This window comes from Oreochromis aureus, linkage group 5 (assembly GCF_013358895.1).
Source record: "Oreochromis aureus strain Israel breed Guangdong linkage group 5, ZZ_aureus, whole genome shotgun sequence".
NCBI lineage: Eukaryota > Metazoa > Chordata > Actinopteri > Cichliformes > Cichlidae > Oreochromis > Oreochromis aureus.
In genome coordinates this window covers 18,228,582-18,245,414 of record NC_052946.1, presented here as the reverse complement: position 1 = coordinate 18,245,414, position 16,833 = coordinate 18,228,582, and the positions used below count along the sequence as shown (strand labels likewise).

Genomic DNA, 16,833 nt, shown 5'->3' with positions numbered 1-16,833 from the left:
TCACATGAATACAATACTTGACCTCTTTTGAGTATAAAAATATTTCTTCGAGTGGGGAGGGTGACAAAAATGACATAGGACACCACATAGGAAAATGAATGCATTTATTACATTTGTGTTGAATGTTACATGATTATTGTCCTGAAGGATTTTTTTTTAAGTAGAATAATTTCAATAACATAAACAGAGTTTTACAACATGTAATATAATACCTATACTTTTTTTTTTTTTGTTTGTTTTGATTTTACTCTCACTCCAGCGTTCCTCCAAAGGGATACAGACACCAAAGTATTAAAAACACTGAACGCAATATTCACTTTTAAACTGTAAGGCAAACAAAGAAAGTATAAATATGCTTCACATTCAGTAGAGCTCCCCGGTCTTTTTAAAAAAACAACACAGGTTGGAAAAAAATGTGAGCTAACACAAAGGCATTTCAGCAGTATTTAGTTTCAACACTTCTTTCTCCCAGAGATTAAAGAAAAGCAAAATTATCTTTACAATTTCCAGTCAGAAAGGTAGCTCATCTGACTGGCATGATTTGTGTAAACATTCTCGTTTTCAGTGGCGTGATTTTAAACACTGGAGGCCGTGGCCGGAGATGATTCTGAGAAAAGGTTGGTTTTAATGCAGCGAGGTCAGTAGTAGTGCACAATTGGTCTGTCAGGCTTCACACGAATACATGCAAACGGTACCTGCAGAATCTGCATACAGCTCAAGACAGAAAGTGCACATTTTTCCTGAATACATAAAAAAAATGCAGTGATTTCTGACAATGTTAAGAGTGAAGGGATATACATAAGGCAAAATATGCACATTAAGGAGGTATAGCATGGTGGGGGTAGGGGGGCATAGAGAGAAATATGAATTTAACTTATACTGCTTGGCAGTAATAAAGTACTATGAGCAGGTCGTCTGACAACTACAATGATGTTACTTCACAGGTCACAAAGTAATTTGGTAAATATTTGTCTTTACAAAAAACCCCCAAAAGACTAAAAAAGTCATCTGAAAACACACTCAGACCTAAACTGAAGTATCACCTTAAAAGGCTAATGTATGTGCAGTGCAGTAAATATACTTGATCAGGAAGAAAGTGCCCTGAGGGGAAAAAAACCTCTGACATGCTGTAAGAGTAAAAAATATGAGCTTAAACATGGATTCTGAACTGCACTGAAGGGGCAGTGTAATATCTGAATGTTGTGTATACAAGCTTATCTGAGGTTATGCATTCATAACAGGAGACTATGATACTAACATACAACACATGGATCTGCATGCATCTTGTTGTATTTTACGTGAGTGGTCTGAAGCTCATGAAGTCAGCAGTAGCTGCTGCCCTCCATCCTAGTGATGTTTAATAATTCCTAAATATGTACTAAATATGAACAGACTAAAATCAGGTGAATTATTTGTGCTAAAGGATTTCGAAGCAATGCCATATGTCAGGAATCAGGAAATGTAAATATTACTCCCAGCTTATCTGTTCCTCTTAGCAATCATTTCAATCTCATAACAAATTCACAAAGGAGTTCCCCACAGTCTTTTTTCTATTTGTTTCTGCACTGTGTTCAGACTCAGAGTGAATGAAACAGTGAAAACTGTGCAGGCCTCATTTCTCCTGGACTGAACGGTTACCAGGAGTCCTGATCTCTATGAGACTGGTATCAATAAAATCTTCCTTTGAATGCTGCAGGCATGGCAGGAATTAACCTACACAGATGGCCCACAAGCTCCCGCACAGTATTCAATTACTGATATAACAGAATCAGTATAAATTAGTTAATGCTCTTCTGCTGAGACAAAAGAAGCGAATGCTGTTTACTAATTAATAATTACTGTCAACACACTTTGAAACAATAAAACACCAGCAGATTTTTAAAATGTAACTTGGTTAAGTACGTGTGCTGTTAATGACTGCATACACAGGAAATTCAGGAAACTGTGTTAGTGCAGCGTGCAGGGTGAAGAAAGAGGGCGAGGTTTGGCAGCGGGAGCTAAGGATGAGACAGGGAAGGTGTTCCTGTATGTTTTGGCTGGGTAAAGCGAGGTAGGGTTTGTCAGAAATAAAGTGGTTTCAAACCTGACAGAAGTGTCTGTGCGGTAAAATTTTACAAAGTGCCACTCTTCATTGTGCCATCTCTTTAGAAGGCCCGACCCCTTCCTCTCAGTCTGGATGGAGGGGCCGGGTCCTCTTCAGTGCTCTTTCTCAGTGCTCTGCTGTCTCACACATGCTCAGATTTTAATGTCCTCCTGAATGCTGAGCTGGGACAGCGTCTTTTTTATGCGCAAGGCCGTCAGGCGTGCAGCTCCGTTAGCATACCAACACTCCCTCATGATTTTACCCATGATCCGCAAGGCCTGATAAGGACAAGGAAAACACAATTAAGGCTTAAGAGCTTGTATTACAGACACTCTATGAACAGCATTTGAGTGCTATTTTATATTGAAGAATACAAGTATCAGATTACCTTAATTAATTTACATAAAACAGTAATAAGAATCCAGACAATGTAGAAAAGCAGTTTTAATAATAACCCAGTTTATTTCATTCTGGGTCTTATTTTTGTAGTTTGGGCTATCAGATTCAGCATGAATGAAGATCACCAATATTCTGTACACATTACGGAAAAGGCAACACGAGAAATATATATAACAAACTGAAACAAAAACATAAGATCATTGAGAATAATATAATTTAAACTTAAAAAGTTTCCATGATTGGCTTAAAAAAATCTCAACAAATGTGGATTTTTTGGGAACTGTGATCAAGATTTGCAATGTATGCAAACAAAAATACCGGAGTGCCTCCACATGTACTGCTTAGCCATGGAAACCCACGCCACGAAGCCCCTAATGCACAGTTTTTGTGCTGAAGAGCTCTTGGTGACCCTGCTCTGTAGCTTTACATGGTCTACCACTCTGTGGCTGAGCTGCTGTAGTTCCTAAATGCATCCACTTTGCTATGATACCACTTACAGCTGATTTCATGAACTGACTTGTTGCAATGTTAGCATCCTGTTACAGTACCATACTGGAATTTAGTGAGCTCTCCTACCTCTTTCACAAATGTGTGTATTTAAAGATAAAGAGGTGTGGCCTCCGTCTAACAAACTAAAGTAATCATTGCTCTCTGGTGGGGGAAACTATGCTTTATCACGCTACACATGGAGCTGCACAGAAATTACTAAAAGACTCAGAAACTAGTGAAACTTGGAAATGAATGAACTCTATTATGTGTTGTCCTAGCTGTAACAAAGCCAAGAGTGTAGTTCAGAAACACCACGAGCAAAGAACCTAAGAGGAAGTTACACTGTTAGTTTAAGATGATGAATGCAATGCTATGATTAGAAATATAAATAATGGCCCAAACTGCAAAAGTAAGACCTTTCTGATGTAAGTGCAGATTTTAGTTCGATTTGAACTTAATTTTTATACCTCGTAATTCTGCCACCAATTTGGAATATTGGGTCGAAGCTTTTGGTCACACGCCACTTTTCTCATCTCCTCTATGGACGGGTCAGACGGTACCAGATCATAGTAGGGCAGCTGGTATTCTTGATGGATACCTGATAACACAGAACAGTGTGAGGTCAGATCAGTGCCGTCTCTGGTGTATCCAACGAGAGGAAAAAACAACAACAAACAAGGCAGTTCAAGTATCCGAAGAGAAAACAAATAGAGTCCAACCTCCACTGTTACAGCGGCGCGCAATTTCCCAGTAGACCAGGCCTAAAGCGTAGATGTCAGCACATTTGAATGATTCGAAGTGTCTCGTGTTTATGGTCTCATCGAGAACCTCTGGGGCCATGTACCTGGGGAACATAAACACAGTCCTGGTTTGTGCTGGCATAAAGGATAAAGGGATATTCTGGGAAAGATGTCAGAAGATATCTGTGAGAAACGATGGTCAGCGTTAAGTCAGCAGGTGAGAAAGACCTGTTGGTTCCCACTCTCTGATTGGGCGCGATGTCGATCGTATCCGTGGCAGAGTCGTGACGGACAGCCAAGCCCAGGTCGGCAATGGCACAGGTGCAGTTCTTCTTCACCAGGATGTTCTTGGACTTCAAGTCTCTATGGGCGATGCCTGGCTTTCCTATCATGACATGAAGGAAAACAGTCACTTGTTGATACTTTCTTCTAAATCCAATTGTTTTGTCAACATGAAAATAGAGCGTGTTCGTGCAAGTACCATTTTTTTAACTTACTTTTTAAAACTTTTATTTACTACAGTTTGATTACGAGAAATAGAATTATTCCTCCACTTTTGCAACACTTTATGATCAAGCAGACTCAACAGAGAAAAACGTTCAAAGATAAGTATAGGTGAGACCAAGCCTTAAAGAAATGAAACAAATCACTGAAAAGCAGCTGTTTTGTAACTTAACACGGCTTACACGCCGCCCATTCAACAACAGAAATATTGTTCTCTGATTAACCAAAATATGCAAAACAAAATATACTACAAAATATCACGGTGGCCTTTGTCAGTGCACAATCTCTGTGAGTAACATTTAAATATCAGGTTGTGACATAGTCTGTTGACTCAGGCCAGTTACGTCAGTCTTGCAATAAACGGAAAAGTTCAGCTGTCAACGCCTGATGCCGTTTTCCTGTCTGTGGGTGGGGGAGGCAAACTTAAAACTACTGTGGAAGTGACAAAAGGTGTTGATCAAGGCACTTTTTGATAACGCAGATATGCACAGAGTGTAAGGGAGGTGCACACAAGCAATGCTAAAAGTCACTGGATTATGAAACTGAATTATAGCATGTCAGTTTAAACACAAGTCACAAAACTGATGTTTTGAACTGCCGGTAGTTTCTGCATGAATACATTTACCAGACAAATTATTAGGTACACCTTCCTAGTCCTGGGTTGGCCCTTTTGCTTTGAGAACTTCCTTAATTCTTTGTGTCACAGATTCAACAAGGTGCGGTAAAACACTCCTCAGAAATGTTTGTCCATACTGATATGACAGATCACATGATCACACAGTTGCTGAACATTCATGAAATTAATCTCCTGTTTTTCTATTGTGCAATTTTGTTGAGCCAGTGTGTTATGTGGCCTCAGTTTCCTGTTCTTATTTGATGGGAGTGGTGCCCTGTGTGATCTTTTACTGCTGTAGCCTTAATGTCTGATGCGTTGTGCATTGAAAGTTGCACACATTGGCTGTAATACATGATTATTTGAATTACTTTTTCCTTCCTATTAGCTGAGAGCAGTCTGGCCATTCTCCTCTGTCCTCTAGCATCAACCAGACATGTTCTTCCAAATGTCTTCCAATTTTTCTTTCAGAGAACTGGTGCTCACTGCATTGTTTCTCTTTTTTCACACCATTCTCTGTAAACTCTAGAGATGCTTGTGTGGGAAAACCCCAGCAGGTCAGCAGTTTCTGAAATACTCAGACCAGCCCATCTGACCATGCCATGTTAAAAGGCTTTGAACTTCAGCATACCTACATGCCTAAATGCATGTAGTTGAGTCATGTAATTGGCTGATTAGATATGGAGATATGGACTTGAACGGGTATGCCTGGCTGGTGAGTATAAATGAGAAAGTAGACTTGACCTGCCTCTGTATTACTGCGTCATTACTGTGACTGTGGCTGTACAGGAAAGAGACTCTTTAACTAAAACAATACCATCAGGGAGGTGTCTTGATTGTCTGATGACAAAGACTCCAAACACAGCCACAGTATCTGTACTGTGGCTGTGTTTGAACAAGGAAGGCTATTTACTCAAGGCAGAAGTTTTCAAAGAATTTCCCAGTTTACATGTAGTACCTGAAACATATGTAAAATACTGCATATTTACTGAAAGTGTAATCTAGGACATTTAAATACAATCAACATGATTACACAATAGTACAAACACTACCTTGCGTTCCAAGAATCTCCATGTGCAGATGTGCGAGGCCGTTCGCAGCTGATAGTGCCAGTTTGATCGTTTCCTCGGTAGTGACAGAGTAGCGGTTTAGGTAGTCAAACAGAGAGCCGTACTCGTGGTAATCTGACACCAACCACAGCTGAGTCCACGTCCCGTTGTCTAAGGGAGAGACATACAAATGAAGATACTCGAGAAGTGATAATTTTACTTTAGAATAACTAGTTGTTATACAGCACAGTGAAACAAAAATGCATAATAAGGTCTCGTAAACTGCTGAAAAGATGAACTGTGCTTTCTTTGACTAAATAAATTAAATATTGCATATGACTGGGTTTCACCTTTGTTGTCAGCAGCGATAAAGCCCAGGATGTTTTCATGGCGAAGCATGATTGTCTGGTAGATTTCAGCCTCACGGAACCAGGAGCGCTCTTCCCTGGATGAGAAAATCTTGACCGCCACGTCACCACCCCTCCAGCGTCCTCGCCACACCTCCCCGAAACGCCCCTTACCAATGATCTCCTGCAGGACGATTGTTCTGGCTACGGTCCGCTGGACAAAGAGAGGGAGACCTGCCCAGAAAAAAAATGACAATAGAAAAAAATTACTAGATACCAGCTGATGAAGATCCACAACATGACTGTCAGGCTGCAGTTCCACCACCAAACTGTGTACTGACCAGAGCCTGAACCAGACGTGGATAGATTGCAAAGGAGGTCCTCCAGGGATCTGTCTTTGGCCAGGTAGAGATGGTCACAGGACGGATCCTCCACCTCCAGCCTTTGCCTGTGGTTGTAGCCTCTCCGGTGATAATGATATATGAACGCACCCACCAACAGCAGCAGACACAGCAGGAACAGCGGCCCTGCGATCACAGCAACCAGTTCCACGAGCCTCCATGTCCCACCCGGGCCGTAGCCTCCCCCGATTTCTGATGGCGTCACAATGAAATGAAAAAAAAAAAAGCATTACAAAAATATTGAATTAGATTAATTGCAAATTAATCCTGTAAAGGCTCATTTTTTTTAAATATCCAAATTATTCTGTTGTGTTTTGGCTTTGTGATGATTTCACCCTTGAAGCCACAAGCTGTAAAAAGTATCCCAATCTTCTAACTAGCAGACCCTCGCACACAGCAGATAAACAGCCAAAACTTCAGTGAACTCATCCGCACAGCTGAGAAAAATATACACACTATATTTTAACTCCAGACACCAACTCCAAGACACCAGAATAATTAAACCTCTGTAGAGATACATGTGAGCAAATGAGTTGCATTCATTGCAACTACAAAGTCTTTTAAGACAGTCAAGAAATACAATAAGGCTATATGCAAACAGCTGACTAGAACCTGTCCCCCTACTTCCCACAGCTTTGATTTAAATTTTACTGGTGATTCCCAATGTGGAATATTAGGTGGATTTCTTTGGAGGGATCACTGAACAGGCAGGACATTTAACACTATATAATTTTAATTTAGCACAGCAGACTTTCACGGACATTGGTGATATAAACAGCACAGGCAACTAAATGTGAATCTCACCAGTGGGTACTCTGAGGTCAATGCTGTTGCAGTAGTCGGTGTAGCAGCACTGCGTGTATAGGTAGCCTTCTACACCGAGGCAGTAGATCGGTTTCCCAGGGGGCTCGAGATTTTCCTGTGGGATACAGCCGCGGCTGTGCTGCTGTTTTCCATTGCTGAAGAAGGTGGAAGCCCTGCAGGCCCCATCAGTCTCACACTGGAAGCCAGACTTCTGACACAGAGAAGTGGTGCAGTTACACCACAGAGCTGCAGAGACATAGCAAAACATTTGCAAGACTATTAGCTTGCATGAAGTCAAACGAGCTGTGATCCGCTGGCACAAAACTGTTTCAGTACTGAAGAGTTACAGAGAATTTTACAGCTCCTATAATACACAGCAGGGGGCAGCAACAGCCTGAAGACTTACCGCTGTGTCCCAAAACCTCACACAACTATGTGAGGATTGTAGGCTGGTTTTTGTATGTCAGGAGACATTAAAACACCTCAAAGGAGGTACTGTGCCCTGTAAATAAGGTTTATTTTCCAAGCACACTCTTCTCCTACAATACATTGCATGATGGAAATGTGCTTTGAGAGGGTGGTGAGGCAGCTTCAGAAAAATCTCAGAAAACATACATACTACTTTAAATCATTCAAAAAAAAGGTCTGTTTTTCACATTTTTAAAGCTGCAGTTTGATTGACAGCACATGTTACTGTGTGGTTATATTTCCTGTGAGCTGAAAGTGATGACGTTTTTTGATAATTTGGTACATGTAGTGCACCTGTGAAGAATTGGTATTGGCATTGCTAATTTGGCATACAGCTTTACTATCCACTACAACTTATAAAGCCATAAATAGAGCCTAACTATTTTTAAACGATCAGCTTCGTTCTTTAACATGCAGCTATTTCCCTTTTTGGCTTCTTAAGAATACAGCAAAGAGGTTCCACCGGTTTGTGGGGGGATCTGTTTAAGGCTACTTCCTGCCAAGGATGGCGAACCAAGATATATCGCATAACTAAATATCTCAATGCAAAGTGCTAAAAAAATGAAGCAGAGGAAGTGTTTAAAGTGCAGTCGTTGCATTAGGTGCAGGAGAGTGTGTTTTCTTTTGTTAATAACTCACTTAGTATAATTAGGCAACCAAGAGACTGGGTTCCTCTGAAATTGAGTAATGCTATTTAGGCAAGAATGGGATGTGGCATTCCAGTTATACTCAAAGAGCTGCCAGGGAATTCTCAGTGGAAAAATGACCTTTCAACAGCCTGTGTGCCGGATGGGATTGTAAAAAAAACAACAAGAAAGCCACACATCCAGGAGATAAAGGGGGAAATATAATGGGCTACAATGTATTTTGTAGTGCTGACTCACACAATGCCCACACATACTGGGAGCAAGAAATAAAAGAACCACAGAAAAAAAAGGAAGATAAATGCTGACTAAACATGAAACAAGACTGACATTTCAGATTTTCCATAGCTAGAAATGTCACAATTTTAATATACATTGTTGTGTTTGAAGCCACAAAGATGTCAAGCGGCACAAAGCTACCGTGTGTGACAAAAAATTAAATCAAATAGAAAGCAAAAATGACTACCTATAAAACTTGTGGGTAAAGTAATTCACAATGGAAGCATACTTCTTCGCTTTTTTCAGTGACACAAGCCTTCATATCAGCACAGGAATTTGGCAGGCTGGGCGACCGACTTTGTTCACTTCAATTTTCCTGTTTTCAACCACAATGAAAGCTTTCAACAAGTCAAAGAAGAGAACAAGAAAAAATGTCCGCCAAGTTTTTGGAACTATTTTCTAATGTAATAACATCAGTGTAATAATGTAATAACAGCATTAGTTTGCTGTCTAGGGCATTTCAATATACTACAAACTAATAAGTTAAAAATAAACATTTGCAGACACACAATATGTGAAGGAAATATGTAGAAAGAAAAAAAAATATATTATGAACACCAGACTTCATCGTGAAGCAGCATTTTCTAAAGAATGCACTAAATAAAACCAAAGCAGACATGCCCCATGTGACCATCTCATCTAAGGACAATTAAATGCCAGTTGCACTATATCATATTATGATACACATCATCAATAGCGCCATATAAAGTAATTGCAAAATCGCTCCCACGATCATGATTTAATCCCTACTGTCCAGCATTACTCCAATTAGGAAGAAAGAAGAGGCTATAATACACACATTACTACCTTTGTAGCTAGAAGATTAGCAGAGTTTCATCAACGCATCCCTTCATCCCTTTTTTAATTTCATTAAATCGATTCTACATCAACCTTTTAAGCCATTTTTTAAGACTCAAGGGTCTCTGATACCTAGATGCTTTTAAAGGACGCATACAGGATCTGGTGTTTAAGGTAGCTAGTCTCCTCTCAGTATAAACAGACTGCTACCTGAGCTCCTATTTTACCTGCTGTTTCAGACTCACCTAACAAACCTCGACATGGACGAGATAACAAAGATAGATAACATAACATGATTTATAACATAACATGCAGTGAAAGGCTCCCCGTATCGACAGCAGGAGGTTTGACCTGTTTTTTACTGGTTAATGATGGTTAGTTTAGCGCTAGCTAGCAGCTAACTCCGCGGAGCGTCGGCTCCACAGCGGTAGCGACAGTCCTCAGACAAAACAAACAGTAAGTTACTCACCCTGGCAGGCTGTGTATAGGACAGTGTGAACAACCAGGACAGCAAGTGACATCCGTAGGTCAGCCATAATCAATGCATCCCAAGTTCATCGCATTAACACGTTGTTAACCAAGGATCTGGTGAGCCGTCATGTAGACAGTGAGACAGCGCAAGTAGTGTAGAGGCTCCACCAGCAGCAGGCAGTGACACACGCAGACAGTGAGGAGGTAACATCTATCTAACTATAGATTAACTATAGATAGATGTTTAATGAAGACACGCAGACTGCGCAGTTACATCCTGTGCCTTCAATACTCTGGTACAATATTTACAAATTGCTATATTTACAAATTGGTTGATATAAAATTACTAACCACTGTGCTTTTAAGACCCAACAAATCTACTAATATATCTTCACTGTCCTTTGTTTATTTATTTATTTTTATAATTTCAAACAGCTGAAATCCATCTACAGTCATGTGAAAAAGGAAGTTTTCACTGGACTTGATGAAGTCCTGCATAAAGAGCCACCTTTAGCAGCAATGATTTGACCCAGTCGTCTGCATTAGAACTTTATCAGTCTTTCACATCTTAACAGCCTACTCTTCTCTCAAGCAATGCTTCATTTTATTGAGGTTTGCAGGCATTCATTTATGGTTCCTCCACAACATTTAAGTCAGGTTAAGGTCCGGACTTTGACTGGGTCATTGCAACACGTTGATTCTTTTTCTTTTTCAGACATGCGTTTGCAGATTTGCTGCTGAGTTTGAGATTGTTGCACTGATGCATGACCCAGTTTCAGCCAAGCTTTCGCAGATGGCCTCACCACCGTGCTAGACAGTTGGTATGAGGTGTTTGTGCTGATATGCTGTGTTTGGTTTTCACCAAATGTGGCGCCACCAGACATCTCCATTTTGGTCTAATTTGTCCAAAGGATCTATGTTCCAAAAGTCTTGTGGTCTGTTCAAATGCAACTTTTGCAAAGATAAGCAAACAAGCCTCACTTTTCTAATTGCCCTCTAACTTATTTTAACATTTAACATGCTAGCTGAGGCCTGTAGAGTCTCAGATGTAGCTCTTGGGGGTTATTTTGCAGCTTATTTTGAGGATTGCACGCTCTGAGCTAGGGCTGAATCTGCTGGGACATCCTCTCCTGGGAAGATTGTGGCATTGTGTTTACAGACACCTGAATGCTCCAGATCAGCAAACTGCCAAAACCTCCGCATTTGTAGAGAAACTCACACCTGCTCATGATCAGTTAATCAAGTGCATTTGATCGGCTACCCTTCAGTAAGGGTGTACTTGATTTTTTACATAACTGTACGGAGTCATGTGCAAACTTTCTTTTTCACGACTGTGTGCACGGTATTCAAGGATTACATGAACATTACTGGCAATATCACAAAGTGGCAATAAACCTAGAGGATTAAACAGATCCTGAGTTTTGATGCTTGTTGTCTAAACACTATACAGTATTTACAGTTCATGTTTTCATCCATAAACTCTTCTTATGTATAAATATTATACATACTACTTAATAATACAAATTAGCTGTAGCATATATACTTCTAGATTTACATCTCATGTTATAAATGGATGCAGGTCTACTCGTACAGTGGCTGTGATTTATTTGAATAATGAGGTAGACATCATGGATGCTTTAGCACCGGTAAGAATGAGCCAGTAAATATGGATTTTGTGCACTGTGCCAAATATGGGTACTGCTTTTAGCGTAGATGCTTCAAACCTTCCCTGAAGAGTCTTTCCAGTTCTCTTCCTCTGTCACTCCCTTTCAGATTTAAGTTTAGTATTCACTTGAATGCTCTTTGGTTTGAACATTTTAAGTCCTGAGTTGAACAGACATGCTTTTCTCACAAAGGATATTTTGTACAGCTCTTTCTTTTATAAAATCTTATTTTTTGGCCTTCTTGCCGTCCTTTTCTTTCTTCTTTTTCTCCTTTTCTTCCTTTTCTTTTTCAGTCTTCTTCTTGTCCTTTTTTTTCTCATCCTTGATCTCCTTGTACTTCCACTTGGGTGGTTCCAGATAGCCCTTTTCCCTCTTCTTCTTCTTTTCTTTCTTTGGCGTTGCTTCTGTTGGCCTGTCTACATTGATCTTTGGGATGCAGCCAGAGGGGAACACGCTGTTCCGCCGCCCCATACTCCGGGAAATAAAAGTTGCGGCAGCTTTGGTGGAGAGCATACTGCCTCGCCGCTCGGTGTCAGCACAGCATGTCGTAGCAATCGACTCCGCAGAGTGGATTGTGGGGATAATGTGTGACACTGAGCCATTACTGTGGCACACTGAGCTTTCCTCGAGGTCCTTTTTTGTGTGTTTGCTGACCAGCTCTTGTACGGCCAGACGCTTCTTGCCAATCTCTGGAGGGCTCGTGGGGCAGAGTGGGCGACATGCAGTTGAAATCAGAGGACTGTAGACGCTGGTGGTCATGCGCACCATGTGGTCCAACACCCCGTTGTCCACGGGGTCACGAGGTAATCTGAATCCAAAGGTGTCTTTGATCTGCTGGGCAATTTTTTCCCTGGGAGTTTTCTGAGATATGGCCTTGGCTACTCTCTCCTTGAGCTCAGGCCACTCAGGGACATAACCCTCGCAGAACTGCTCAGCTCTTGGACGCATATTGAGGCGGCGGAGACGGTGCAAGGTCTCGTAGCGACCTGTCTTAAAAGCCCAGTCCCGAGCACATCTTCCTCTGGTGGAATCTACTGCATGTATGTCAGCCCCTGAAAAGAAATACCAGGAGGAAAAAACAAACACAAGAACTGATTAATAATAACTCATTAATAATAAGTTCATATTAATAACTTGTTAAAGTGCTGTTTTGGGCTGCCCTACAAAAAAATGTTAAACATCAAAGTGTTTGATTTGTGTCCACGGTATTAGTGAATCTTATTGCGTACAGCCTACACACGTCAGACTTGATGCCAAACCTGAGTTCTCTAGGTTCATGAGGTGCATGGTGGCTTTCAATAAACGTATCGCTGTCTCACAGTTTGTAGATAACTAAGCAACAGCATAGCCCTGAGCCGTTTTGCACAGTTAAAATTATCTACAACTGTGGTTGTCATACTGTGAAATGTGAACATGACTTGTATGCCAATGCCTGTTTAGGCCTCTTACTAATGTTTTATTTGTCTTACTAACTTTTTCTGATACAGTGATATGCTGTCTAAATGCGGTAGAATAAAGCAGGCAGGGGTTTGTTAAGTTCAGCTGACTTTCCCACAGTCTGCTTCAGAAATCCATCTTTATGGATTTCATTATGAGGACAGTTTATTGTAAGATATTAATGTTGGACTAAGTGTGATTCCTGGCAGAGATCTGAGGAAACGTGCAGTCCAAAAATAAGGAAATGGCTAATCTGCGACCAGCCCGCAAGTCTAGTAAGGTAAAGATTACCGAGTCAGTATCTGTTAAGATGTGATAATGTCCTCAGAGTGATCCTTTAAACCAGTCTCACGTCACCGACACGTTGACATATGCGCAGAGTTAGCTGGGTTCAAATATGGTCAGATAAACCATGTGGTCAGCCGTTCTCACCAGCAGTGCTCTAAGTCTTTATTTAGAGCAGTGAAAGTCAGAGTTAAAGAGCTGATGTTAGAGTTTCAGAAACGACCCAATGATATCAGTTGGGGGTAGCTTTTGTATGTTCAACACTGTAAAAAGTTGTTTTAATGGAGCATCAGTATAGTTTGAATTGTAGCAAAAAGCTGTGCTAAGTGCAATCTGAGGAATAAAAATTAATGTACCAATCTAATTTGAGAGCTAGCTGAGTAGCTCATATGTGTAAGTGACTAATCTGTTGTTTTTTTAATATATATGTATTTCTATAAGAGTCTAATCTCGATTATTGATTGATATTTATTCATATTTGCTATTTCCCAAAGCCTTAAGAAACAGAGAATATACCATACCTTTGTTTTTATATCAGTAGCTGAAATGTATAGGTAATGATCCAGTGAAATAAAGTGTGTTTTTGCACTATACTCTTCCATACCAGCCATAACAAGTGCTGCCACAACGTCAGTGCGGCCAGTCATTGCAGCCTTGATGAGAGCTGTGAAACCTCTACAGTCCCTTATTTCTGTGTCTATTCCAGGATAATAGTTCAGGAGATACGACACTGTCATGATGTGACCTGTAAAAACACAGAATTTATACAACAGTGTGTCAGAAAACATGAGTTGAGTGCATATTTGCAACTGGTTAAATCTCAGATTAAATCAAGCTCAAGCTATCTGCAATCCCAATCCCAAAAAAGTTCTCAGGAATCTGTGTAAAATATAAAAACAAAACGGAATAATAACAAACCTAATAAACCCAGATTTTGTTCACAATAGAACACAGAAACCATATCAAAGGTTCAAACAAAAAAAATACATACAAAAATATTAGCTCACTTTGAGATTACTGGCACTGATAACTCTCAGTTGGGGCAGTGTCATGTTTGCCACTGTCTAGCATCCCCTCTTCTTTAACAACAGTCCATAAAAGTCTGGAAACTGGGGAGACCACCTGCTGGACTTTTGGGAGAAGACTGTTTTCCTGTTCTTGTCTGATACAGGATTCTAGCTGCTCAACACTCCTGGATCTCCTGTGACATATTTTTAATTTCACATTGTTCCAGATGTTTTCAGCTGGTGAAAGAAAACGGTCAGTTGGAAGGACACAGCTTCCATGTTTTCCAAAAAGAATGTCAAATTTTTTGATACGCCTGACCACAGAACTGTTTTCTACTTTGTCTCAGTCCATTTTGAGCTTTGGTCCATTTACATGGCTTCTTCTTTGCTTGATAAAGCTTTAACCTGCATTTAAGGAATGCATTTAGTTATCCCTTTCCTGAACTGTTTGTCCACGCAGTCAGAGTGAGTGTGGAACCCATCCCCACCTTTACTGAAACAGATTTCATAGCAAACATGTCACTTGCATCAAATTAACTTTTTCTTGAGCACCCCAGTTGTAATAAGTTGGTAAAACATACCTGCTTGGGATGCAATCATCAGTGCTGTGTTGCCTTCATTGTCCTGGTGATTTATGTCAATATATGGACAGATATGAAGTCCATATACGATCTCTAGGAAACCTTTACAGCACGCCACCATTAAACCATTCTGTTGGTTTAAAGTCAACAGTTAAGATCAGCGATGTTGCAATATGTTGCTCACTGCAAGTCTTAGAGTTCATGAGTTCATTATGGATGAGACTCTCACCCAGCCATTGTTGTCCAGCTCCATCACCTCTTCTTTTGTGACTCCCCTCTCAAGCACTGTCTGCAGAGAGACCGGCTCATTACGGGCGCACGCTTGATACAGTGTTGATGCTGCACTCCCATTTCTTGTCTCTGGCGTGTAGTCTGGAAGCACCGAGTCGTCCGAAAGAATGCTATCTGAGTCTGACTCGCTCCCGGATGGAGACGCTTCGCTATTGTCAGGGCCCGATCCCAGGTGGGGGTCCTCCGCTGCAGTGGCCATCTTCCAGCAGAACAGGTGAAATGGGTCCAAATGCCTTTACATCTAAAACAATATCAAAAACAGAAACTGGTCAGGCAGAAACTTCCTGTCAGATGCATGTTTTTTGGCTTCCTGGAAAGCAAGCTATTGTTTTAAAATCTGTTCTCTTGTTCTAAGCATAAAGCTGTTGTTTTATCACAACATGCTATATATCAGGCTTCAGGAAGCTCAAAGGTTCACTTGGTGACAGATTATGTGTGACATGAGTCCGTAAATCAGGGATTAAGTGTGAGGTATCTGTGTAGCGTGGCGCTGTGGCACTATGAGCTCAGCGCTGCCTCACTGTTAACTGGATAAGAATCTAAATGCCCTGCTGAACACACAACAGGGCTAAATGAGGAACAACCCACCTCAGAGTAATCTTGGTCACATGTGAACCTGCTTGCTTCAATCTGAAGCCAACATAGGTATTGAAAGTAATCACTTCTGCTTTTTGACTTGTATAATTTTTACTTCACACAGCAAAAAGTTAAGTTTACAATTTTTTACGCTGAAATCAAAACTGCAAATATATGATTTAAAGATCTATCTATAAAGAACATCACTGACAGATGTTTTGATGGTACAGCCATGACCTGTTATTCATCATTATGTAATAAATAATAATACCATGACTGTCAAACTATGAGACACTCATAGACATGAACAGAAAATACATACACTTACCATAAGTAGCATGAACCTGTCAGCATTTATCTGTGACTCGTGCTAAATGACTTCTGATTTCAGCCCTCCTGCTGTGTTGGGAGAGGAGCTGTTTCCTCTCAGGCCTGTGAACAGAGATACTTTACCCATTTCCATCCCACATGTTGTCATCATGACATAAAACTAAGAGGAGGAGTCTTCGTTGAGTCTTCACTGAGGCACTGTGCGCTCATCTCCTATGCTTAGCTCATCCCACTTGTAACAGCTTTATAGAGGGGATTACCTGTTGCTCTCTTCATCTTTTAACAGCAGTTAAAAGCTAAACATGTCTTAGCTGGATGAACTAAGTTTTCTCCTTCTACAAATTATTCAAGGATTTTTACTTTTCATAAATAATACCTTTGTTTAATAAAATAGCTTTTACAACTTTGCCTCTTTTGGGATGTGCCGCTCTATGAATATGCAAATTGACGCACCGACCCCTCTGTTGCAGTGGACTGTTCTTAAACAGTTTAAAAAGGCCTTATGCTAAGCTACAAAGTGGCAGGTTTAGACTAATATTCAGCCATACAATTCTGAATTTTGAGGAAGTTTTT

At 40.6% G+C, this 16,833-nt stretch overlaps 2 protein-coding genes across 2 annotated transcripts; both read right to left on the bottom strand.

Moving 5' to 3' along the window:
* Nucleotides 1-87: 87 nt before the first annotated feature.
* Nucleotides 88-10,254, bottom strand: LOC116333869 (activin receptor type-1B-like). The gene is made up of 9 exons (XM_031757145.2): nt 10,088-10,254; nt 7,430-7,675; nt 6,566-6,817; nt 6,228-6,458; nt 5,881-6,048; nt 3,940-4,096; nt 3,691-3,815; nt 3,439-3,569; nt 88-2,361 (listed from the first exon to the last, which is right to left on the bottom strand). Exons 1-9 carry the CDS (start codon nt 10,152-10,154, stop codon nt 2,236-2,238), a joined length of 1,503 nt encoding a protein of 500 aa, XP_031613005.1. The 5' UTR covers nt 10,155-10,254; the 3' UTR covers nt 88-2,235.
* Nucleotides 10,255-11,696: 1,442 nt separating this feature from the next.
* On the bottom strand, nt 11,697-16,370 carry ankrd33ab (ankyrin repeat domain 33Ab). The gene is made up of 5 exons (XM_039612756.1): nt 16,259-16,370; nt 15,293-15,595; nt 15,064-15,193; nt 14,080-14,220; nt 11,697-12,805 (listed from the first exon to the last, which is right to left on the bottom strand). Exons 2-5 carry the CDS (start codon nt 15,551-15,553, stop codon nt 11,979-11,981), a joined length of 1,359 nt encoding a protein of 452 aa, XP_039468690.1. The 5' UTR covers nt 15,554-15,595; nt 16,259-16,370; the 3' UTR covers nt 11,697-11,978.
* Nucleotides 16,371-16,833: the final 463 nt, after the last annotated feature.